The 26841-nt window shown below is 36.8% G+C and overlaps 1 protein-coding gene and 1 long non-coding RNA gene across 3 annotated transcripts; one reads left to right on the top strand and one right to left on the bottom strand.

Moving 5' to 3' along the window:
- Nucleotides 1-920: 920 nt before the first annotated feature.
- Nucleotides 921-26456, bottom strand: LOC131232825 (uncharacterized). 2 transcript variants are annotated; one of them, XM_058229311.1, is made up of 3 exons: nt 1368-1518; nt 1193-1285; nt 921-1110 (listed from the first exon to the last, which is right to left on the bottom strand). In XM_058229311.1, the coding sequence occupies exons 1-3, from the start codon at nt 1461-1463 to the stop codon at nt 943-945; spliced, it is 357 nt and encodes a 118-aa protein (XP_058085294.1). In that variant the 5' UTR covers nt 1464-1518; the 3' UTR covers nt 921-942. The 2 variants fall into 2 exon arrangements, 1 of the variants encoding a protein (XP_058085294.1); XR_009164954.1 differs by adding an exon at nt 26335-26456 and having other exon boundaries at nt 983-1110; nt 1193-1577.
- LOC131232826 (uncharacterized) lies at nt 7553-9259 on the top strand. Its single transcript, XR_009164955.1, has 4 exons — nt 7553-7618; nt 8450-8493; nt 8840-8922; nt 9190-9259. It is a non-coding gene; the product is annotated as an uncharacterized LOC131232826 (long non-coding RNA).
- Nucleotides 26457-26841: the final 385 nt, after the last annotated feature.

Genomic DNA, 26841 nt, shown 5'->3' with positions numbered 1-26841 from the left:
TTGTAGCTAAAAACTTTTACGAAACTTTGCCCTACGAAAATTTTTGTAGGTAAAAACATGAATGAGACTCTTACCTACGAAAAGTTTCGTAGGTAAAAAACTTGAATTTTACTTTTACCTACGAAAAGTTTCGTAGGTAAAAGTGTCTTCTTTTTTTTTTTCCTCAATATTCCAGCAAAAAATTCCTGATATACACCTGTTACAAAATTCCTGATATACACCTGTTATATAAATATTTCATCATATTCACATTCACATCCATTTAAACCCAAAGTACGTAAATCCATCCAAATATAAACTACATCCATCAACATGACATTCATTCACACATAAATACATATAAGTTTAACATCATAAATAAAATACAAAAAATCACAAAGATGAAGGCAGAGGTGGTGGAGCATCAGTGGGTAAGCGTGCAGCGAGAGCCTGAAACATCTCCGTCATCCGTCGCTCATGCTCCACCCGCATCTCCTCCATCCTCCTCTCCTACTCTTCTCTCCCTCGCCTGCTCCTCCATCCTCCTCCTCTCCTGCTCCTCCCTCTGCCTCGTCAGATCCTCCATCCTCCTCTCCTACTCCTCCCTCTGCCTCGTCAGATCCTCCATCCTCCTCTCCTGCTCCTCCATCTGCCTCTCCAGCTAGTCACTCTTCTTCTCCAGCCGCTCTCTGATGTCATGGACGATGACCCATAGCTGCTGAATCTCTTTCTCTGTGATATCAACTCGGCGGGTGGCGCTCTAGCCAACGACGATGGATCGGGTGGAGGCAGCTCTAGCGGGTGCCATGAGCTTAGCACTATGGTCAAGCCCACGCACATATCCAGAACAGGTGCCAAACACTTCACTCAGGATCTCTGGCTCACTCCGCTGAGTACCATCGGGAGTGGGCTGATTGCGTATGGTGTCCATCGCCGCCTGTAATAAAAACATATGAATTTTCTCTAAAAAATGACATTATTATAATTTAATGCAATTAAATTATACAATGTAGGAATTTTTATCCAAATCTCGCCGGCTCTAGGATGTACCCAAGATCCCGTCGCCTGTCGAAAGTGAGTCCCTTTGTAGAGGTCTATTGGTCCGGGCTCCTGGCTAGTGACGGAATCTCGCTACGCAATCGAAAGGACAATAGAGTTAATATAAATGCATGGAAAGAATATATCAACTTAATAATTATCAGTAATTTCTTACCATGTTGTGACGAATTTCTGCAAATGACTTTGAACCAGCTACGTGGTTCACTTCTAACTTTTTCCTATTATCAGAATTTATTTTGCTCCTCTTCTGAACACATTATTCATAATAAATTGTTATTAATTGTGAATTTAATTGTTACCTTAAGATATCGTAAATATGTAAATATTACCTGAAAAGAATCAGACGAAAATCTATCGCAGAGTATCCGCCAGTCGTCATCGGTCATGTGCGGTGGTGCGGACAGTGTGGCCTCCTCGTGGCTCATGCACTGCTTGTACCGCTTGTGTAACAGGGAACGTTACTCCTTGAATTGCTCTTTGATCATGTCGTCAACGGCATAGGAAATGTATGGAACACTCAAATCCAAGTCAAATTTATCCTGCAGTTTCGTAAATAATAGATCAAGGCAATAAACTTATCAAGAAAATAACTTAACTGTAAAATGAAGTTTTATAAATAAATTTTAAAAAACTAAAATTTACCTGAAGGCACTGACGAATGAGCTGTCGCACATCATCTGTCACGTCTCCCTAACGGAGGGTGGTGGGGGGAATCAGAGATCGGTATAAGATACCGACCTCCGACGTAAACAGTCTGACATTGTTCCCAACAGGTCTAATGCAGTCCTGTGGAAACTACCGTCACCTTACCCTTGTGCGTAAGTTGCTCTAAAAGCAACCCACGCGTCGGTCCACGTCCTCGTCGGCTGGTTGACGATGCTGTTGCAAAAAAAATATGTAAGTCTAAACATAAACAGAAATCATTAAAAGAAATATACGTCTAGACTTACATGCAGTGCCCGGTGTATACACGACTGAGGGATCAGACACCTGCGATGCAACATGTGACGGTGATGCTGGCTCCGTCGCATCATGGGTAGAAGGGGTAGATCTAGTGCGCGAACGACGTACTCTCCCACCTGGTGCCATCACTGAATATGTACGAGCTACGAACTAATAATTTAAACAATGTCAATACAAGTGGAATATACTTAAATATTATACAAGTAGTGTTGACGGTACAATGCATTTGTGCTTATTCTTAGAGAGATGATTAAAATGTGATTAGACCATTACACTATAATGCAAACAGAATATAATAAAACTGTAAACTTTAATCTATAATCATTAGAAATTTCATTACACATTGTCATTTTATATTAAATACACATATTTTGTTGTAATACGAAATAACTTTGAGGTAAACTATCCGAAGTACTCCCTGTGTAAGTTATCGTATGCTTTAGAAGCATATGTCATTTCGTGTGAAGCATTCGACATATTTACAGCCAACATGTCAGTTACAATAGGAGAAATCTGGTCTCTTGGGACTCCATTCAGATGTGTAAGTGACAAAGTCACATCTTCCATATCTCGTTTTCCGTGGTTATATATCTCTATCAGTCCCGAAATTTCTTTGAGATGGCATAATCTTTTCTCTAAGTTGTCGTTGATATATTCCACTCTACACTCATCGACCAGACCAGGTATCTCTATAGCCTTAGCAGAAGAAGATAGGACTGAAACGTCCATCTGCAATAGCTGATGAAGTATGTTCCGTGCTTCTACTACGCTCCGGTTTAAGGATGACATGATCAGAAATTGACTCAACTGTAAATATGAATTATAACAAGTCAATAAAAAGAATTAATCATGACTTGTAATTTTCACGTATACATGGAATACATAAATTATTTGAATTGAAAAATGACATGTAAATCATGTGTACATTTAATAATCATCGTCTGTATCACTATCGCTTAGGGTTATTTCTTCTTCAACATCACTATCGTTGATCAGTATTTCCTCCTCATTGTCCGCAACGTCGCCATCAATGAAACTGCTATCATCTTTAACAATATCACGTATTATTGAGGGATTAACATGATCAGGTGGCACATCATCTATGTCTAATTGTACCATATCAATATCAACACTTGAATCAGTCCCTGTATCCCTAAATGACATGTCTTCTTGATATGCTTGTTCAACTCTAGACGTGTCATTTCCCCCATCCTCGCTATCTTCAACTTCTGGTACTGGAACGTTAAATACGTTCCTGGGCTTTATTTTCTGCATCACGTGCCAAGAGCCGCCTAACTTGGTGTCAGCGAGGTAAAATACTTGTTCGGCTTGGCTGGCGAGGACAAATGGGTCATCCTTAAACCACTTCCGAGATAAATTTACACTCATAAAGTAGTTGTCAGTTTGTATTCCCAACTTTTTATTTTCAATGTTCCACTAATCACATCTAAATAAGTACACCCACTTTTTCATACAATAACTCAGCTCAATAATATATGTCAAAATGCCATAAAAGTCAATTTCATCCTCCTCAATTTTTTCCTTCACAACCACCCCACTATTTTGTGTGGTCCTATACTTTTCACTTCTTCGGTGTGGAACCGAATCCCATTTACAATACAACCTGTATATCTAGATACATGTCTGTCAGGGCCACACGCCAGTGAGTATAATGCATTAGACGCATCCGCAGAGTTGCTCGTGTGCAACGTCTTCATCTATTATCATGTATAGAATATAATTATTTAGAGATTTTCATAGGTTGAAATAATGTGCAATACAACGAAAATGCTAAGTGTGGTGAGATACAATGTGAAATCTTAAACGTTCGGTGAACCATTTTGCAAACTGATCCTGATGCATTTGATCATAATTTTTGAAGAATTTGGACTTCATCTCGTCTATGTGTTCGCTATACACATAAATGGCACGTTGTCAACAAGAAACATTAAGATCATCGTATGTAGAGAAAATAATAATCGAGGGAAGACTTACTCCAAGTACGACTCTATTTCTTTACAATTATGCAACATATACCACCGCGCCTTTGCTAAATCAATATGATCTATATCCTGAAATGTCAGGGATCCTGAAGGACGAACATTATGTGCAAATATAGATATGAATTCTTGTTTATGCTCCTGCCCTTCATCAGCATTCCAATCTTCTCGGTTGAATCTAGTTTCTATGCTACGAAGATACATGGAGCAAAATGTAAGGCACTCATTATCAATGTACACTTCAGCTATCGACCCCTCCGGTCGTTATTCCTCATAAATCGTTTGGGTGTGTGAAGGTATCTGTGCACAAAATGACTATGTTATACGTATGAAAACATGGATATATGTAATTTATGGAATGAATAAAAATTTTAATAGGTTCTACCACCTTTCGATCGGATACATCTAACGATATTATACTGGGCCTGCAAGCTTCACCTCGTACGGTAAGTGAATCGCTAGGTGTACCATGACATCAAAAAATGCAGGTGAAAATATTCTTTCAAGTTTGTAAAGGATTATAGCAATGTCCATCTCCAGTCGTTTAATAACATATACATTTAACAATTTCGAACATAAATCCTTAAAGAATATCCCCAACTCAATCAGCACCGCACTGATATCCTTGCTCAGGAATCCACTAATCGCAACCGGCAGTAGGCGTTGCAGAAGGACGTGACAATCATGACTTTTCATTCCCGTTACCTTACAGTCCGTAACGTTTATGCGCCGAGATATGTTTGACGCATACCCATCGGAAAACTTCACCAATCTCAACCATTCACATAAACGTTTTCTCTCTAGTTTTGTCAACGTGTAGCAGGCTGCTGGTATAATATACGAATTTTCATGTGGATACAAGTGCAACTCTTTCCTTAAACCCATTTCTTGTAGATCCAATCGAGCCTTAAAACTGTCTTTTGTTTTCTTCTCTATGTTCATCAATGTTCTGAAGACATTGTCACATATATTTTTCTTAATATGCATGACATTTAAGTTGTGTGCAATTTCAGATCACTCCAATAAGGCAACTCAAAAAAGATGCTCTTCTTCCTCCAGTTATAGTCTAATACTGTACGTTTCCTCTTCTTCAAGTGCGATGCCTTACAAATCAAACTTCTCCAATGTTACTCAGTTGTTGCATTGTATCTTCTCCAGATAGCTCTTTCAGGGGTGACCTATGATCTTGTTTGCCATCAAAGATCATCATCTTCCTACGCTAACTATGATCGCTTAGAAGGAAGCGACGATGGCCCATATAATACGTTTTTCTATCATGCTTCAATGACAATGAATAAGTCTCAATACCACATGTAGGACAAGCCAACTTGCCCTTCGTGCTCCACCCAGACAAATTTTCATACGCAAGAAAGTCATTTACTGTCCACAAGACCGCTGTATGCAATCGAAATGTCTATCCTGCAAATGTGTCATACGTTTGTACACCTTTACTCCATAACTCGTTTAACTTATCTACTAACGGTCGCAAATACACATCAATGTCATTCCCAAGTGACTTGAGTCCAGGAATAAGCAATGACATCATGAAAAATGACTTCTTCATACACAACCAAGGAGGTAAATTGTAGGGCATAAGTACTACTGGCCACATACTGTACGAGCTACTCATATTACTAAATGGATTAAAACTATCACTTGCAAGACCCAGTCGAACATTGCGAGAATCCTCTGCAAACCAGTCATGTTGCTTGTCAAAATTTTACCAGGCTTCAGAGTCTGCAGGGTGCTTCAGTTTACTATCATCATGAATGCGTTTCTCCTTATGCCACCTCATATCTTCAGCCGTCTTACGGGACATAAACAATCTTTGCAGTCTGGGTTTCAATGGGAAGTACCTTAACACCTTTTGCGGGATTTTCTTATCCCTGGCTTTGTCATGCTTCCACCTAGACTCTCCACATAAATGACACTCTTCAACTTTATCATGCGTTTTTTAATATAATAAATAATTATTTATACATGCATGTATGAGTTCATAACCAAGGCTCAAGTCTCGCATCAAGGATTTTGCCTCGTAATAAGACTTAGGCAATGTCTCACCGTTCGGTAATGCTTCTTTCAACAACTCAAGCAACATGTCGAACGATTTGTTACTCCAACGATTTATTGTTTTCAAATGAAGTAACTTTGTAAGAAAATTTAACTTGGAGAAGTTCTCACACCCCGTATAAAGTGGACGTTGTACATCCCTCAATAACCTACTAAACTTTTCTGATTTGACATCACCCATTGGAGGAATATCTTGGCTACTGCTTGTCGCTGTAAAATCAGTATCTGCAGTTGTTCCCCTAAACACATCCCCTATGATATCTTGCATTTCATCAAAGTCTTCATCCTCGTCATCCGGCACAATTGGGTCAGCAAGGACTTCAGTGGGCTTAACTCTATGGGTCATATCTTCACCATGATAGATCCACCAAGTGTAACCTTGGTCAATCCCAACTATGAACAAATCGTTCTCTACTTTGTTTAAAGTCTTATATATCATGTTCTTATATTTTCGACATGGACACCTAATCCTATTCCTTAAATCTGCCCGATTTTGCACAAATTCCATGAACTCATGAACTCCTTGTTTATACTCTGGGCCAAACCTGTTCTTAGCTGGCATCCAACTCTTATCCATGTCTACAATGAAAATACTAAAGTCATTTTATGGAAATAACTTTAAGATTAGGCTAGGTTATAGGTTTAAGTTATAGGTTATAGGTTATATGTTTAGGATTTGAGAATAGGTTTAGGTTTAGGTTATAAGTTTAGGTTATAGGTTAAGGTTTACGTTATAAGTTTTGGTTAAAGTTATAAGTTTAGGTTAAGGTTGTAAGTATAGGTTATAGGTTAAGGTTTAGGTTTATGTTATAGGTATAGGTTTAGGTTATAGGTTATAGGTTAAGGTTAAGGTCTAGGTTTAAGTTTTAAGTATAAGTTTTGGGATTTGAGAATAGGTTTAGGTTAAAGTTATAAGTCTAGGTTTAGGTTATAGGTTAAGGTTTAGGTTTAGGTTATAGGTTATAAGTATAGGTTATAGGTTAAGGTTAAGGTCTAGGTTTAGGTTATAGGTTAAAGTTTTGGGATTTGAGAATAGGTTTAGGTTAATGTTACAAGTATGGATTATAGGTTAAGGTTTAGGTTTAGAAAATCGGGTTCAGGTTCGGGATCGGGTTTAGGTTTTGGTTTAGGTTTTAGGTTTTAGGTTTAGGTTTATGTTATAAGTATAGGTTTTGGGATTTGAGAATAGGTTTAGGTTGGGTTATAGGTTAAGGTTTAGGGATTTGAGTTTAGGTTTAGGTTAAGGTTATAAGTATAGGTTTAGGTTATTGGTTATAAGTATAGGTTAAGGTTAAGGTTAAGGTTAAGATTAAAGTCTAAGTTATAAGAATAAGTTTTGGGATTTGAGAATAGGTTTAGGTTAAGGTTATAAGTATAGGTTTAGGTTATAGGTTAAGGTTTAGGTATATGTATAGGTTATAGGTATAGGTTTAGGTTATAGGTATAGGTATAGGTTATAGGAATAGTTTTAGGTTAAGGTTATAAGTCTAGGTTTAGGTTATAGGTTAAGGTTTAGGTTTAGGTTTAGGTTATAGGTATAGGTTTAGGTTATAGGTTATAAGTACAGGTTATAGGTTAAGGTTATGGTCTAGGTTTAGGTTATAGGTTAAGGTTTTGGGATTTGAGAATAGGTTTAGGTTAAGGTTATAAGTCTAGGTTTAAGTTATAGGTTAAGGTTTAGGTTTAGGTTATAGGTGTAGGTTTAGGTTATAGGTTATAAGTATAGGTTATAGGTTAAGGTTAAGGTATAGGTTTAGGTTATAGGTATAGGTTTAGGTTATAAGTGTAGGTTATACGTTTAGGGAAAGGTTAGGTTTAGGTTATAGGTTTTGGGATTTGAGAATAAGTTTAGGTTATAAATATAGGTTTAGGTTGCGTTATAGGTTAAGGTTTAGAGATTTGAGTTTAGGTTAATGTTTAGGTTTAGGTTAAGGTTGTAAGTTTAAGTTAAGGTTATAAGTATAAGTTTAGGTATAGGTTTAGGTTATAAGTATAGGTTTAGGTTATAAGTTATAAGTATAGGTTATAGGTTAAGGTTAAGGTCTAGGTTAAGGTTATAAGCATATGTTAAGTATAGGTTATAAGTTTAGGTTTAGGTTGTAGGTTAGTGTTTTGGGATTTGAGAATAGTTTAAGGTTAAGGTTATAAGTATGGGTTATAGGTTATAGGTTTAGGTTTAGAAAATCGAGTTTGGGTTCGGGATCTGGTTTAGGTTTGAGTTTAGATTATAGGTTATAGGTTATAAGTATAGGTTATATTTTAAGGTTAAGGTCGAGGTTTAGGTTATAGGTTAAGGTTTTGGGATTTGAGAATAGGTTTAGGTTAAGGTTATAAGTCTATGTTTAGGTTATAGGTTAAGGTTTAGGTTTAGGTTATAGATTATAAGTATAGGTTATAGGTTAAGGTTATGGTCTAGGCTTAGGTTATATGTTAAAGTTTTGGAATTTGAGAATACGTTTAGGTTAAGGTTATAAGTCTAGGTTTAGGTTATAGGTTATAGGTATAAGTTTAGGTTATAGGTTATAAGTATGGGTTATAGGTTAAGGTTATGGTCTAGGTTTAGGTTATAGGTTAAGGTTTTGGGATTTGAGAATAGGTTTAAGTTAAGGTTATAAGTCTAGGTTTAGGTTATAGGTTATAGGTTAATGTTTAGGTTTAGGTTATAGGTATAGGTTTTGGTTATAGGTTATAAGTATAAGTTATAGGGTAAGGTTATGGTCTAGGTTTAAGTTATAGGTTAAGGTTTTGAGATTTGAGAGTAGGTTTAGGTTAAGGTTATAAGTCTAGGTTTAGGTTATAGGTTAAGGTTTAGGTTTAGGTTATAGGTATAAGTTTAGGTTATAGGTTATAAGTATAGGTTAGAGGTTAAGGTTAAGGTCTAGGTTTAAGTTATAGGTATAGGTTTAGGTTATAAGTGTATGTTATAGGTTTAGAGAAAGGTTAGGTTTAGGTTATAGGTTAATATTTTGGGATTTGAGAATAGGTTTAGGTTAAGGTTATAAGTATGGGTTATAGGTTATAGGTTTAGGTTTAGGAAATCGGGTTTGGGTTCGGGTTCGGGTTTAGGTTTGGGTTTAGGTTATAGGTTCTAGGTTATAAGTATAGGTTATATGTTAAGGTTAAGGTCTAGGTTTAGGTTATAGGTTAAGGTTTTGGGATTTAAGAATAGGTTTAGGTTAAGGTTATAAGTATAGGTTTAAGTTATAAGTTATAGGTATAGGTATAGGTTATAGGTTATAAGTATAGGTTATAGGTTAAGGTTATGGTCTAGGTTTAGGTTATAGGTTAAGATTTTGGGATTTGAGAATAGGTTTAGGTTAAGATTATAAGTCTAGTTTTAGGTTATAGGTTAAGGTTTAGGTTTAGGTTATAGGTTTAGGTTTAGGTTATAGGTTATAAGTATAGGTTATAGGTTAAGGTTAAGGTCTAGGTTTATGTTATAGGTATAGGTTTAGGTCATAAGTGTAGGTTATATGTTTAAGGAAAGGTTAGGTTTAGGTTATAGGTTTTGGGATTTGAGAATAGGTTTAGGTTATAAGTATAGGTTTAGGTTGCGTTATAGGTTAAGGTTTAGGGATTTGAGTTTAGGTTAATATTTAGGTTTAGGTTAAGGTTGTAAGTTTAGGTTTAGATTATAGGTTAAGGTTTAGGTATAAGTTTAAGTTATAGGTATAAGTTTAGGTTATAGGTTATAAGTATAAGTTATAGGTTAAGGTTAAGGTCTAGGTTAAAGTTATAAGTATAGGTTAAGTATAGGTTATAAGTTTAGGTTTAGGTTATAGGTTAATGTTTTGGGATTTGAGAATAGGTTTAGGTTAAGGTTATAAGTATGGGTTATAGGTTATAGGTTTAGGTTTAGGAAATCGGGTTCAGGTTTAGGTTTGGGTTTAGGTTATAAGTTTAGGTTAAGGTTATATGTTATAGGTTTTGGGTGTAATTTGGGTTAAGGGTGTGGTCCCTGCAAATACAGATATAAACAAGATATAAACACGGCCTGTCCAAATGGTCAGGCCCTTTCAATGTTGTCCATAGGAAATGGACAAATTCATCATGGTCATAACAGCAGTTCCTACCTTCTAAGGAACTCGCTCATCCGGATGGCTCCGACGCACATCCGGGTCTACTCCATTAATTTTGAGCAAATACATAAACATGGCTTGTCCAAATGGCCAGGCCCCTCCAATGTTGTCCATAGAAAATGGACAGCTTCATCATGGTCATAACAGCGGTTCCCACCATCCAGGGACCCCCGCTCATCCGGATAACTTCGACGCACATCCGGGTTTGCTCCATTAATTTCGAACAAATACATAAACATAGCCTGTCCAAATGGCCAGGCCCCCTCCAATGCTGTCCATAAGAAATAGATAGCTTCATCATGCTCATAACAACGGTTCCCACCTTCTAGGGACCCCCGCTCATCTGGTGATAGCTCCAACGCACATCTGAGTCTGCTCCATCAATTCTGAGCTATTATAATTAAATCCTAAATTAGTTACTCATCCAAGGTTGGATAGATTGTAATACTTTCATATTTCCATTTAAACAACCACGCTGAAAATCCGGCAGCATCTCCCCATGCCTCTCCAGATAAGTTAATCTTACATTATATTTCGATGCCAAATATCTAAAACAATGTAAAGATATTTGGCATTGGATACAGAACGGAAGAAACATATCTAGAGAGAAATGAGGAGATGGACCGCAGATCAGGCATGGACATTTAAATAGATTATATGAAAGCATACTATCCATCTAACCTTGAACTGTCCAAAATAGGGCAATTTGAGCGATTTATATGCCACCAAAAATACACCATATCTATGTATGGCCACATAGAAATCTTCAAATGAGTAACTAATTATCTAACTTACAAATCTATAAATTACAAGTCACAACTATAAACTGCAATATGAATAATTTATGATAAGAAAATGATATATGAATAATTTATCCTAAAAATATTCTGCTACAAGAAATACATTCTTCATATCAACAATAGCCTAATGAAAAATAATGTAAATTCAAATTTAGATGCAAAGAAAATCTATATTAGTCAAATTAAACAATCAATTTCGAACTACGTCACAAGTCAGTATTAGAAAACATATCTCATGCCAAACGCAAATGCTAAGTTAGTTATTAAGAATTCAATATTTGTACATCCAATGCATGCATGATACTAAATTTTTTATTAAGCAGTCTGGTTAATTTGTGTTTATATGTTATGCCACGTGTACAATTGGAGTATATGCGTATGGGTATATTTATCAAGCTAAAGAAATCATAACTAAGACATTGGAGGAAGCTAAAGAAATCATCATAGGTAAATTTAATTTATATTTATCAAGCCTAGCTCATTTCAGTTGCGTCTCTCTTATTTTTATACAAGTTAAGGTATAGACAGTCTTCATTACATATATATGTAAGACAGTGGCATGCATAGTCTGATATATACAACAATTTCGCATAACAAGAATGAAATAATTGGCCCAATTTTTACACCATAGTATAGTTGGGTGGTCCATCGATGAATGACCTATATCTAGCCTACATTGGCATATGTGAGAAGATATCAACTTCAATCCGAGGAAGAAGACATAACTTCATTTAAAAGGCACACTACGCCAAAATTGCGAAAAAAGGACGGTCCAAAACCGTCTCAAATGACCAAAAAGGACGGTCATGGACCGGCGCAAGGGCCGTCAAATTTTGACTTGTCGTATTACTTAAAGGACGGTCGAAAACCGTCATTTTTATTGACAAAAAAAGGACGATCATGGACCGTCCTAAAAAAGGACAGTCGTGAACCGTCCTTAAAAAGGACGGTCTCGGACTGTCTCTTATGAACCTTTAAAGGACGGCCATCGACCGTCTTTTAAAAGGACGGTTATGGACCGTCCTTAAAAAAGACCGTCGTAGACAGTCTCTGATAAGCCTTCAAAGGACGGTCATAGACCGTCGTTTAAAAGGACGATCATAGACCGTCCTTAAAAAGGACTGTCATGGACCGTCTCTTATAGCCCTTCAAAGGACGGTCATGGATCGTCCTTAAAAAGGATTGTCATGGACTGTCTCTTATACGCCTTCAAAGGACGGCCATAGACCGTCCTTTATAAGAGGGTCAATATATATATTTCATCGTATTCTTCCTAATATACACCTGTTATATAATATATTTCATCATATTCACATTCACATCCATCTAAACAACCCAAACTACGTAAATCCAACATAAACTACATTCATCCAAACATAAACTACATTCATCCAAACACAAGCAATCTTATCCACATTACATTCATCCACACATAAATACATATAAGTTTAACATCATAAATAAAAAAAGAAAAAAAATCAGTAACAATTTTCTTTGTGTCTTTCACCTGAAAAAAATAATATTAAACCAACAAAACATTATAATTCAGAATCATGAAGAATTGCATAAACTTCTTCCAAAAAAGCGGGCACTTTTTAAAAATAAAACTGATCATTAAAATAGGTTTAGGTTTAGGTTTTAGGTTTTAGGTTCAGGATTAGGTTTTAGGTTATAGGTTATAAGTTTAGGTTATAGGTTATAGGTTATAGGTTAAGGTTTAGGTTATAGGTTTTGGTTTAGGTTTAGGTTAAGGTTTAGGCTTAGGTTATAGGTTTAAGTTCAGGTTTAGGTTTTAATTATAGGTTATAATATATAGGTTATAGCTTTAGGGAATTGAGAATAGGTTAAGGTTAAGGTTTAGGTTTAGGAAATTAGGTCCGAGTTCGGGATCAAGTTTAGGTTTGGGTTATCAAGTTTAGGTTTAAGTTTAGGTTAGGGAGTTGAGATTAGGATTATGTGTAGGTTTAGGTTCAAGGATTTGAGAATACATTTCGATTTTAGGTTTAGGTTTAGGTTTTAGGCTTATGTTTAGGTTATAAGTGCATGTAAGAGGTTTAGGTTTATGTTAGGTTATAGGTTAAGGTTTAGGTTTAGGAAATCGGGTTCGGGTTCAAGATCGGGTTTAGGTTTGGGTTTTCAAGTTTAGGTTTAGGTTTAGGTTAGGGAGTTGAGATTAGGATTAGGTATAGGTTTAGGTTTAGGGATTTGAGAATACATTTCGATTTTAGGTTTAGGTTTAGGTTTTAGGCTTATGTTTAGGTTATAGGTTTAGGTTTAGGTTAGGTTTTAGGTTAAGGTTTAGGTTTAGGAAATCGGGTTCGGGTTCGGGTTCGGGATCGGGTTTAGGTTTGGGTTTTCATGTTTAGGTTTAGGTTAGGGAGTTGAGATTAGGATTAGGTGTATGTTTAGGTTTAAGGATTTGAGAATACATTTAGGTTTTAGGTTTAGGTTTAGGTTATAGGTTATAGGTTTAGGTTTAGGTTTAAGTTAAGCTTTAGGTTTAGGTTTAGGTTTAGGTCATAAGCTATAGGTTTAGGGAATTGAGAATATGTTAATGTTTAGGTTTAGGAAATTGGGTACGGGTTCGGGATCGGGTTTAGGTTTGGGTTTTCAAGTTTAGGTTTAGGTTTAGGTTAAAGAGTTGAGATTAGGATTAGGTGTAGGTTTAGGTTTAGGGATTTGAGAATACATTTAGGTTTTAGGTTTAGGTTTAGGTTATAGGTTATTGGTTTAGGTTAAAGTTTAAGTTTAGGTTTAGGTTTAGGTTTAGGTTATAAGCTATAGGTTTAGGGAATTAACAATAGGTTAAGGTTTAGGTTTAGGAAATCGGGTTCGGATTCGGGATCGGGTTTAGGTTTGGATTTTCAAGTTTAGGTTTAGGTTTAGGTTAGGGAGTTGAGATTAGGATTAGGTGTAGGTTTAGGTTTAGGGATTTGAGAATATATTAGGTTTTAGGTTTAAGTTTAGGTTATATGTTATATGTTATAGGTTTAGGTTTAGGTTTAGGTATAGGTTATAAGCTATAGGTTTAGGGAATTGAGAATAGGTTAAGGTTTAGGTTTAGGGATTTGAGAATACATTTAGGTTTTAGGTTTAGGTTTTGGTTATAGGTTACAGGTTTAGGTTTAGGTTTAGGTTAAGGTTATAGGTTATAGGTTTAGGTTTAGGTTTAGGTTATAAGCTATAGGTTTAGGGAATTGAGAATAGGTGAAGGTTTAGGATTAAGAAATCGGGTTCGGGTTCGGGAACGGATTTTGGTTTGGGTTTTTAAGTTTAAGTTTAGGTTTAGGTTAGAGAGTTGATATTAGGATTAGGTGTTAGTTTAGGGATTTGAGAATACATTTAGGTTTAGGTTTAAGAAATCGGGTTCGGGTTCGGGATCGGGTTTAGGTTTGGGTTTTCAAGTTTAGGTTTAGGTTTAGGTTAGGGAGTTGAGATTAGGATTATGTGTAGGTTTAGGTTTAGGGATTTGAGAATACATTTAAGTTTTAGGTTTATGTTTAAGTTATATGTTATAGATTTAGGTTTAGGTTTAGGTTAAGGTATAGGTTTAGGTTTCGGTTTAGGTTATAAGCAATAGGTTTAGGGAATTGAGAATAGGTTAAGGTTTAGGTTTAAGAAATCGGGTTCGGGTTCGGGATCGGGTTTAGGTTTAGGTTAGGGAGTTGAGATTAGGATTAGGTGTAGGTTTAGGTTTAAGAATTTGAGAATACATTTAGGTTTTAGGTTTAAGTTACAAGTTTAGGTTTAAGTTTAGGTTTAGGTTAAGGTTTAGGTTTATGTTATAAGCTATAGGTTTAGGGAATTGAGAATAGGTTAAGGTATAGGTTTAGGAAATCGGGTCGGGGTTCGGGATCGGGTTTAGGTTTTGGTTTTCAAGTTTAGGTTTAGGTTTAGGTTAGGGAGTTAAGATTAGGATTAGGTGTAGGTTTAGGTTTGAGGATTTCAGAATACATTTAGGTTTTAGGTTTAGGTTTAGGTTTAGGTTAAGGTTTAGGCTTAGGTTTAGGTTATAAGATATAGGTTTGGGAATTGAGAAAAGGTTAAGGTTTAAGTTTGGGAAATCGGGTTTGGGATCGGGTTTAGGTTTAGGTTAGGGAGTTGAGATTAGGATTAGGTGTAGGTTTAAGTTTAAAGATTTGAGAATACATTTAAGTTTTAGGTTTAGGTTTAGGTGCCCCCTCCACACTTAGATGGGTCCTGTTGGAAAAATGGTCAACAGCGTGGATAATACATATCAGGTGGCCCATGGAACCCCTCTGGGAAAGAGGAGCTTGGATTTAATGAAAATAAGGTGGGACCACCCAATCATGGGGTCCCACCCCTCAAATAAATGGGTGGTATGGGTGTAATGTGTACATGATGCGTACTGTTGTGCTTGACGTCAGCAAATGGTGGGACCCACCCCCTGGGGGTGGGATAAATACTTTAAGGGACCCATGGGTGGCCAGTGATAAAACATACTTATGGTGATCCAAAACTTGGAGGTGGGTCCATGCCTGAGTAAGGTGGGTCCCACGTGGGGCCCCAATCAAAAGTTCAAAGGGAAGTGGGAGTGAGATGGTGGGTCCCACTCCCAACTTTTCTGGACAATGGTGTGTTAAATTAAAATTTCTTAATAAAGTGGGTCCCACAGATGGTATGCATGGTGTGTATAAACACACTTCATGGGGTCCCACGTGGCCTTACTGTAATAAAACAAATATATCGTGGGTGGGAATCATTAGGTGGGTAGGGGATGAAACAATGTTTGGTTGATATATAGGTGAGGGTGGAAATATAAGGTGGGTCCCACATGGGGCCCATCATAAATTTATTCGATGGGGTCCCACAGACCTGACTGCACAGGAAAAACAATTTTCATATCAATCCAAGGCTTTTGCTACAACCCTTTCGATGGCAGATGTTCATCCACACTATTCCCTAAGATATGAGCCACCAAGATGCGGATGAGGCTAATTTTTGGGTCTTGGGCCTAACAAGGGACAAAATTCACGGTGTTGATGTACGACATACTCCATGGTGGAGCGTGGTGAGGCCCACCATTCCACCTTTAAACCAGCGGGAAGCTGACAGCAACAGAACGTCCATGGGTATTCGTTGTTGTTTTTTTTTTTCATACTGACCACTGGTCTCCCCGGCTCGTAATAGAACTAACGAGTCCAATGTGCAATATTTTTGGCATATGGAAACATCACAGTGATCCTTAACTATTTAAATCACCTAAAATCACTATTTCCTTCATTATGGCCTGCCAGAGGTTTAGATTGGCTTCACATTTCGGCTCAACGGCTAAAGTAAGGTGGGACAAAGGGTGGACGGCGTGGATTAAATCCATACATCAAGGTGGAGCCTGTATGAGCGGCCCACCCAAAAATCAACAAAGGCAACTGACTTTTTATTTAAATATTATTCTTATTTATTCATGATAGCTTGGTAGTACACACCCATACACGAACTCCTTGTTAGCCATACCATACTCCACGTCCAGCGTCCATGGAACGCCGGACGGTATGGATAAACACAGCATGATGGTGGGTCCCGCGTGTACATGGCCCACGTTCATCAAGGTGGGTCCCACATGAACGTGGCCCACCTGATGGGTCTGATTTTTATTTTTATTTTTTTTTCTTTTCATCCATAAGGTAGGATCCACATGACTTGGACGGTTTGGATAAAACCTACATCAACTTGGGGTCCATCCAAGTGGGCCATAATCACACAAAAAAAATGAGAGAGAGAGAGAGAGAAAAGCACCCACCTGATCTTCTCCTTCTTCTTCTTCCCATGGGTTCATAAGCCTTCTAGGACTCCTTCCAATGGTGGAGATGAGCTTCTAAGGGTTAGATTAGGAGAGATCTAAAGGTAAGAGGGTTGGAAATGGAGCTTGCTTAGGACGTCCATGGCTAGCAATGGAAGTGAAGAAGAAGAGAGAGAAAGTGAGAGGATAGAGAGAGTGAAAGGATGGGTTGTAAGAGGTGTAATAATGAGTTTTGAAAAAAAAAGAGAGCATTTATGGGGTAGGCTAGGTAAGGGGGGTAGGTTAGGTTGTAGAATAGGGTGATGTCATCCCTAGGATGACATCATCCTCATTATGATTATGGGGAAACATGTACACCATGGCCCGCAACGTGCGGTCCACCGCTATGATCGTACACGGGTCATATCTTGGGATCTAGACGTCGGATTGATGCACGAGACGCGGCATCGGAATCGTAGCGACGACATGGTCGCAATGGCATAGGTCTCGGTCGAACCGACTCGGGTGTATAGGGTGTGACTCGCGGTTAAGCGCAAATGAAATCTACAGGTCGTGGGTCGCCAGAATTCGACCGGGAGGACCAAATATAGATATGAATTCTTGTTTATGCTCCTGCCCTTCATCAGCATTCTGATCTTCTCGGTTGAATCTAGTCTCTATACCACGAAGATACATGGAGCAAAATGTAAGGCACTCATTATCAATGTACGCTTTAGCTATCGACCTCTTCGGTCGTGCCTTATTCCTCACAAATCGTTTGAGTGTGTGAAGGTATCTGTACACAAAACCACTATGTTATATATATATATGAAAACATGGATATATGTAATTTATGGAATGAATAAAAATTTTAATAGGTTCTACTACCTTTCGATCGGATACATCCAATGATATTGTACTGGGCCTACAAGCTTCACCTCGTACGGTAAGTGAATCGTTAGGTGCACCATGACATTGAAAAATACAGGTGAAAATATTCTTTCAAGTTTGTAAAGGATTATGGCAATGTCCCTCTCCAGTTGTTTAATAACATCTACATTCAATGATTTTGAACACAAATCCTTAAAGAATATCCCTAACTCAATCAGCACCGTACTGATATCCTTGCTCAGGAATCCACGAATCGCAATCGGTAGTAAGCGTTGCAAAAGGACGTGACAATCATGACTTTTCATTCCCGTTACCTTATAGTCCGTAACGTTTACGCGCCGAGATATGTTTGACGCATACCCATCGAAAAACTTCACTGATCTCAACCATTCATATAAACGCTTTCTCTCTAGGTTTGTCAACGTGTAACAGGCTGCTGGTATAGTATATGAATTTTCATGTGGCTACAAGTGCAACTCTTTCCTTAAACCCATTTCTTGTAGATCCAATCAAGCCTTGAAATTGTCTTTTGTTTTCTTCTCTATGTTCATCAATGTTCCGAAAACATTGTCACATATATTTTTCTCAATATGCATGACATCCAATTTGTGTCACAATTTCATATCACTCCAATAAGGCAACTCAAAAAAGATGCTCTTCTTCCTCCAGTTATAGTCCAATACTGTATGTTTCCTCTTCTTCAAGTACGATGCCTTACCAAATCTAACTTCTCTAATGTTACTCAGTTGTTGCATCACATCTTCTCCATATAGCTCTTTCGGGGGTGGCCTATGATCTTGTTTGCCATCAAAGATCATTGTCTTCCTACACCAACTATGATCGCTCGGAAGGAAGCGACGATGGCTCATATAACACGTTTTTCTACCATGCTTTAATGACAATGAACAAGTCTCAATACTACATGTAGGATAAGCTAACTTTCCCTTCGTGCTCCACCCAAATAAATTTTCATACGCGGAAAAGTCATTTATTATCCACAAGACCGTGCATGCAATCGAAATATCTGTCTTACAAATGTGTCATACGTTTATATACCTTCACTCCACAACTCGTTTAACTCATCTATTAATGGTCGCAAATACACAGCAATGTCATTCCTAGGTGACCTGGGTCCAGGAATAAGCAATGACATCATGAAAAATGATTTCTTCATACACAACCAGGGAGATAAATTGTATGGCATAAGTACTACTGGCCACATATTGTACGAGCTACTCATATTACTAAATGGATTAAAACCATCATTTGCAAGACCTAGTCGAACATTACGAGAATCCTCTGCAAACCAGTCATATTGCTTGTCAAAATTTTACCAGGCTTCAGAAGTACCACTGGCCACATACTGTACAAGCTACTCATATTACAAAATGAATTAAAACCATCAATTGCAAGACCTAGTCGAACATTGCGAGAATCCTCTGTAAACCAGTCATGTTGCTTGTTAAAATTTTGCTAGGCTTCAGAGTCCGCAGGGTGCCTCAGTGTACTCTCCACATTCTTGACACTCTTCAACCTTATCATATTTTTTTTGATATAATAAACAATCATTAATACATGCATGTATGAGTTCATAACTAAGGCCCAAGTCTCGCATTAAGGATTTTACCTCGTAATGAGATTTAGGCAATGTCTCACTGTCCGGTAATGCTTCTTTCAATAACTCAAGCAATATGTTGAACGATTTGTTACTCCAACGATTTATTGTCTTCAAATGAAGTAACTTCGTAAGAAAATTTAACTCGGGGAAGTTCTCACACCCCGGATAAAGTGGACGTTGCGCATCCTTCAACAACCTACTAAACTTTTCTGATTTGACATCACCCATTAGAGGAATATCTTGGCTACTGCTTGTCGCTGTAAAATCAGTATCCACAGCTGTTCCCCTGAACACATCCTCTATGATATCTTGCATTTCGTCAATGTCTTCATCCTCGTCATTTGGCACAATTGAGTCAGCAAGGACTTCAGTGGGCTCAACTCTATGGGTCATATCTTCACCATGATAGATCCACCAAATATAACCTTGGTCAATCCCAACTATGAACAAATTGTCCTCTACTTTGTCTAAAGTCATATATATCATGTTCTCACATTTTCGACATGGACCCCTAATCCTATTCCTTGAATCTACCCGATTTCATGCAAATTTCATGAACTCTTGAATCCCTTGTTTATACTCTAGGACAAACCTGTTCTTAGCTCGTATCCAACTCTTATCCATGCTTACATTGAAATGGCTAAAGTTAGTTTACGGAAATAGCTTTAAGATTAGGCTAGGTTATAGATTTAGGTTATATGTTTAGGTTTAGGTTATAGGTTATATGTTTAGGATTTGAGAATAGGTCTAGGTTTAGGTTATAAGTTTAGGTTATAGGTTAAGGCTTATGTTTAGGTTATAGGTTTAGGTTTAGGTTAGGTTATAGGTTAAGGTTTAGGTTTAGGAAATTGGGTTCGGGTTCGGGATCGGGTTTAGGTTTGGGTTTTCAAGTTTAGGTTTAGGTTTAGGTTAGGGAGTTGAGATTAGGATTAGGTGTAGGTTTAGGTTTAAGGATTTGAGAATACATTTAGGTTTTAGGTTTAGGTTTAGGTTATAGGTTATAGGTTTAGGTTTAGGTTTAGGTTAAGCTTTAGGTTTAGGTTTAGGTTTAGGTCATAAGCTATAGGTTTAGGGAATTGAGAATATGTTAATGTTTAGGTTTAGAAAATTGGGTACGGGTTCGGGATCGGGTTTAGGTTTGGGTTTTCAAGTTTAGGTTTAGGTTTAGGTTAAGGAGTTGAGATTAGGATTAGGTGTAGGTTTAGGTTTAGGGATTTGAGAATACATTTAGGTTTTAGGTTTAGGTTTAGGTTTAGGTTTAGGTTATAGGTTATTGGTTTAGGTTAAAGTTTAAGTTTAGGTTTAGGTTTAGGTTTATGTTATAAGCTATAGGTTTAGGGAATTGAGAATAGGTTAAGGTTTAGGTTTAGAAAATCGGGTTCGGGTTCGGGATCGGGTTTAGGTTTGGATTTTCAAGTTTAGGTTTAGGTTTAGGTTAGGGAGTTGAGATTAGGATTAGGTGTAGGTTTAGGTTTAGGGATTTGAGAATATATTAGGTTTTAGGTTTAGGTTTAGGTTATATGTTATATGTTATAGGTTTAGGTTTAGGTTTAGGTATAAGTTATAAGCTATAGGTTTAGGGAATTGAGAATAGGTTAAGGTTTAGGTTTAGGAAATCGGGTTCGGGTTCGAGATCGGGTTTAGGTTTGGGTTTTCAAGTTTAGGTTTAGGTTAGGGAGTTGAGATTAGGATTAGGTGTAGGTTTAGGTTTAGGGATTTGAGAATACATTTAGGTTTTAGGTTTAGGTTTAGGTTATAGGTTACAGGTTTAGGTTTAAGTTTAGGTTAAGGTTAAGGTTATAGGTTATAGGTTTATGTTTAGGTTTAGGTTACAAGCTATAGGTTTAGGGAATTGAGAATAGGTTAAGGTTTAGGATTAGGAAATCGGGTTCAGGTTCGGGATCGGGTTTTGGTTTGGGTTTTCAAGTTTAAGTTTAGGTTTAGGTTAGGGAGTTGAGATTAGGATTAGGTGTTGGTTTAGGTTTAGGGATTTGAGAATACATTTAGGTTTAGGTTTAAGAAATCGGGTTCGGGTTCGGGATCGGGTTTAGGTTTGGGTTTTCAAGTTTAGGTTTAGGTTTAGGTTAGGGAGTTGAGATTAGGATTATGTGTAGGTTTAGGTTTAGGGATTTGAGAATACATTTAAGTTTTAGGTTTATGTTTAAGTTATATGTTATAGGTTTAGGTTTAGGTTTAGGTTAAGGTATAGGTTTAGGTTTCGGTTTAGGTTATAAGCAATAGGTTTAGGAAATTGAGACTAGGATAAGGTTTAGGTTTAGAAAATTGGGTTCGGGTTTGGGATCGGGTTTAGGTTTAGGTTAGGGAGTTGAGATTAGGATTAGGTGTAGGTTTAGGTTTAGGGATTTGAGAATACATTTAGGTTTTAGGTTTAGGTTACAGGTTTAGGTTTAGGTTTAGGTTTAGGTTAAGGTTTAGGTTTAGGTTATAAGCTATAGGTTTAGGGAATTGAGAATAGGTTAAGGTATAGGTTTAGGAAATCGGGTTGCGGTTCGGGATCGGGTTTAGGTTTTGGTTTTCAAGTTTAGGTTTAGGATTAGGTTAGGGAGTTAAGATTAGGATTAGGTGTAGGTTTAAGTTTAGGGATTTCATAATACATTTAGGTTTTAGGTTTAGGTTACAGGTTTAGGTTTAGGTTTAGGTTTAGGTTAAGGTTTAGGTTTAGGCTTAGGTTTAGGTTATAAGATATAGGTTAGGGAATTGAGAGAAGGTTAAGGTTTAAGTTTGGAAAATCGGGTTCGGGTTCGGGATCGGGTTTAGATTTAGGTTAGGGAGTTGAGATTAGGATTAGGTGTAGGTTTAGGTTTAGGGATTTGAGAATACATTTAGGTTTTAGGTTTAGGTTTAGGTTTTAGGTTTAGGTTTAGGTTATTGGTTATAGGTTTAGGTTAAGATTTAGGTTTAGGTTATAAGATATAGGTTTAAGGAATTGACAATAGGTTAAGGTTTAAGTTTAAAAAATCGGGTTCGGGTTCGGGATCGGGTTTAGGTTTAGGTTTTCAAGTTTAGGTTTAGGTTTAGGTTAGGGAGTTGAGATTAGGATTAGGTGTAGGTTTAGGTTTAAGGATTTGAGAATACATTTAGGTTTTAGGTTTAGGTTTAGGTTTAAGGATTTGAGAATACACTTAGGTTTTAGGTTTAGGTTTAGGTTTAAGGATTTGAGAATACACTTAGGTTTTAGGTTTAGGTTATAGATTTAGGTATAGGTTAGGTTATAGGGTAAGGTTTAGGGAATTGAGAATAGGTTAAGGTTTAGGTTTAGGAAATCGAGTTCGGGTTCAAGATCGGGTTTAAGTTTGGGTTATCAAGTTTAGGTTTAGGTTTAGGTTAGGGAGTTGAGATTAGGATTAGGTGTAGGTTTAGGTTTTAGGATTTGAGAATACATTTAGGTTTTAGGTTTATGTTTAGGTTATAGGTTATAGGTTTAGGTTTAGGTATAGGTTTAGGTTTCGGTTTAGGTTATAAGCTATAGGTTTAGGAAATTGAGAACAGGTTAAGGTTTAGGTTTAGGAAATCGGGTTCTGGATCGGGTTTAGGTTTTGGTTTTCAAGTTTAGGTTTAGGTTTAGGTTAGGGAGTTGAGATTAGGATTAGGTGTAGGTTTAGGTTTAGGGATTTGAGAATACATTTAGGTTTTAGGTTTTAGGTTTAGGTTTAGGTTATAGGTTACAGGTTTAAGTTTAGGTTTAGGTTAAGGTTATAGGTTATAGGTTTAGGTTTAGGTTTAGGTTTAGGTTTAGGTTAAGGTTTAGGTTTAGGGAATTGAGAATAGGTTAAGGTTTAGGTTTAGGAAATCGGGTTCGGGTTCGGGATCGGGTTTAGGTTTGGGTTTTCAAGTTTAAGTTTAGGTTTAGGTTAGGGAGTTGAGATTAGGATTAGGTGTAGGTTTAGGTTTAGGGATTTGAGAATACATTTAGGTTTTAGGTTTAGGTTTAGGTTATAGGTTACAGGTTTAAGTTTAGGTTTAGGTTAAGGTTATAGGTTTAGGTTTAGGTTTAGGTTATGGTTTAGGTTTAGGTTTAGGTTATAAGATATAGGTTTAGGGAATTGAGAATAGGTTAATGTTTAGGTTTAGGAAATCGGGATCGGGTTCGGGATCAGGTTTAGGTTTAGGTTAAGGAGTTGGGATTAGGATTAGGTGTAGGTTTAGGTTTAAGGATTTAAGAATACACTTAGGTTATAGGTTTAGTTTTAGGTTAGGTTATAGGTTAAGGTTTAGGGAATTGAGAATAGGTTGAGGTTTAGGTTTAGGAAATCGGGTTTGGGTTCAGGATGAGGTTTAAGTTTGGATTTTCAAGTTTAGGTTTAGGTTTAGGCTAGGGAGTTGAGATTAGGATTAGGTGTAGGTTTAGGTTTAGGGATTTGAGAATACATTTAGGTTTTAGGTTTATGTTTAGGTTATAGGTTATAGGTTTAGGTTAAGGTATAGGTTTAGGTTTCGGTTTAGGTTATAAGCTATAGGTTTAGCGAATTGAGAATGGGTTAAGGTTTAGGTTTAGGAAATCGGGTTCAGGATTTGAGAATAGGTTTAGGTTATACGTTTTAGTTAAGGTTATATGTTAAGGTTAAGGTTATAGGTTTAGGTTTATGTTAAGGTTATATGTTTAGGTTTAGGTTGGGTTATAGGTTTTTGGTTAAGGTTTAGGTTATAGTTATAGGTTTTGGGATTTGAGAATAGGTTTAGGTTATAAGTATATTTTTAGGTTATAGGTTAATGTTTAGGTTTAGGAAATCGGGTTCGGGTTCAGGATTGGGTTTAGGTTTGGGTTTTCAAGTTTAAGTTTAAGTTTAGGTTAGGGAGTTGAGATTAGGATTAGGTGTAAGTTTAGGTTTAGGGATTTGAGAATACATTAGGTTTTAGGTTTATGTTTAGGTTATAGGTTATAGGTTTAAGTTTAGGTTTAGGTTTGGTTTTGGTTTTGATTTAGATTATAGGTTATAGGTTTAGGTTAAGGTTTAGGGAAAGGTAATAGGTTTTGATTTAGGTTATAGGTTATAGGCTTAGGTTTTAGGTTTAGGTTTAGGTTTTGATTTATGTTATAGGTTATAGGTTATAGGTTTAGATTTAGGTTATAGGTTTTGGGATTTGAGAATGGGTTCGGGTTTAAGTTATAGGTTTTGGTTATAGGTTATAGGTTTAGGTTAAGGTTTATGCTTAGGTTATAGGTTTTGGGATTTGAGAATGGGTTCGGGTTTAGGTTATAGGTTTTGGTTTTGGTTTAGGTTATAGGTTTTGGGATTTGAGAATGGGTTCGGGTTTAGGTTATAAGTTTTGATTTTGGTTTTGGTTTAGGTTATAGGTTTTTGGATTTGAGAATGGGTTATGGTTTAGATTTAGGAAATCGGGTTCAGGTTCGGGATTGGGTTTAAGTTTGAGTTTTCAAGTTTATGTTTAGGTTTAGGTTAGAGAGTTGAGATTAGGATTAGGTGTAGGTTTAGCTTTAGGGAATTGAGTTTAGCTCATACGTTTAGGGAAAGCTTAGGTTTAGGTTATAGGTTTTGGGATTTGGGAATAGTTTTAGGTTATAAGTATAGGTTTAGGTTAGGTTATAAGTTAAGGTTTAGGGATTTGAGTTTAGGCTATAGGTTTAGGTTTAGGTCTAGGTTTAAGTTTAGAGAATTGAGTTTAGGTTATAGTTTTAGGAAAAGGTTAGGTTTAGGTTATAGGTTTTGGGATTTGAGAATAGTTTTAGGTTATAAGTATAGGTTTAGGTTAGGTTATAAGTTAAGGTTTAGGGATTTGAGTTTAGGTTATAAGATTAGGTTTAGGTTTAGGTTTAGGGATTTGAGTTTAGGTTATAGGTTTAGGTTTAGGTTTTAGGTTTAGGTTTAGGTTTTGGGATTTGTTTTTGATTATATGTTTTGATTTAGGTTATAGATTATAGGTTTAGGTTTTAGGTTTTGGTTTTAGGTTTAGGTTTGGTTTAGGTTATAGGTTTTGATTTAGGTTATAGGTTAACGGTTTAGGTTTTAGGTTTTTGGATTTGAGAATGGGTTCGAGTTTAGGCTATAGGTTTTGGCTTTGGTTTAGGTTATAGGTTTTGATTTAGGTTATAGGTTATAGGTTTAGGTTTAGGTTTAGATTATGGGTTATAGGATTTGAGAATGCGTTCGGGTTTAGGATATAGGTTTTGGTTTTGGTTTTAGTTTTGGTTATATGTTTTGATTTAGGTTTAGGTTTTAGGTTAAGGTTATAGGTTTAGGTTAAGGTTTAGGTTTAGGTTAAGGTTATAGGTATAGGTTAAGGTTTAGGTTTAGGTTTAGGTTTAGGTTATAAGATATAGGTTTAGGGAATTGAGAATAGGTTAAGGTTAAGGTTTAGGTTCGGGTTCGGGATTGGGTTTATGTTTGGATTTTCAAGTTTAGGTATAGGTTTAGGTTAGGGAATTAAGATTAAGATTAAGTGTAAGTTTAGGTTTAGGGATTTGATAATACATTTAGGTTTTAGGTTTAGGTTTAGGTTTTAGGTTTTAGGTTAAGGTTTAGGTTTAGGTTAAGGTTGAGGTTTAGGTTATAGGTTAAGGTTTTAGGTCATAGGTTTTGGTTTAGGTTAAGGGTATGGTCCCTGCAAATAAAGACATAAACACGGCCATCCGACGCAAATGGTTAAGCCCTTCCAATGCTGTCCATAAAAATGGACAGCTTCATTATGGTCATAATAGCAGTTCCCTCTTTCCAGGGAACCCCGCTCTTCCGAATAGCTCCGACGCACATCCGGGTATGCTCCATTAATTTCAATCAAATACATAAACACGGCATGTCCAAATGGCCAGGCCCCTCCAATGTTGTCCATAGAAAATTGACAGTTTCATCATGGTCATAACAGTAGTTCCCATCTTCCAGGGACTCTCGCTCATCTAGATAGCTTCGACGTAAATCCGGGTCTGCTCCATTAATTTTGAGCAAATACATAAACACGGCTTGTCCAAATAGTCAGGCCCCTTCAATGTTGTTCATAAGAAATGGACAGCTTCATCATGGTCATAACAGCGGTTCCCACCTTCCAGGGACCCCCGCTCAACATCCGGATAGCTCCGACGTACATCCGGGTCTGCTCCATCAATTTCGATCAAATACATTTAAAAACAACATAATTATATCTAAAAGCATTTGGATACCTGGGGAAGGTCTCCCATATTCGTATTGTTGGTTACTCCTCCCTTTGTCTATAAGCCACAATCGACCAACACTTTCTATTGCTACCTGTACTCTGAAACCAACACAAATATAACTAGGAAACAATATAAGGAATAAAAAAAATGAATTTACCTGTACATATCATTAAATGTTTCCCTATAAGGAAGTGATATTATATCTTTGATAGCCACAACCTGTATGACACATCATTAAATATTTCCCTATAATACAACCTATATATAGATCCATGCAACCGATACATGGATCTATATATATCCGCAAATATATGCACATGATTAGGTGTAGGTTTTAGGTTATAGGTTATAGGTTATAGCTTTAGGGAATTGAGGATAAGTTAAGGTTTAGGTTTAGGAAATCAGATTCGGGTTTGGGGTCGGGTTTAGGTTTGGGATCATGCATACATTCATACATGCATACAAACATGCATGATGATACATCCATTCATCCATGCATGCATACATACATAA

This window comes from Magnolia sinica, chromosome 18 (genome assembly GCF_029962835.1).
Source record: "Magnolia sinica isolate HGM2019 chromosome 18, MsV1, whole genome shotgun sequence".
In the NCBI taxonomy this organism is placed as follows: domain Eukaryota; kingdom Viridiplantae; phylum Streptophyta; class Magnoliopsida; order Magnoliales; family Magnoliaceae; genus Magnolia; species Magnolia sinica.
This window is presented reverse-complemented; position numbering and strand designations above follow the sequence as displayed.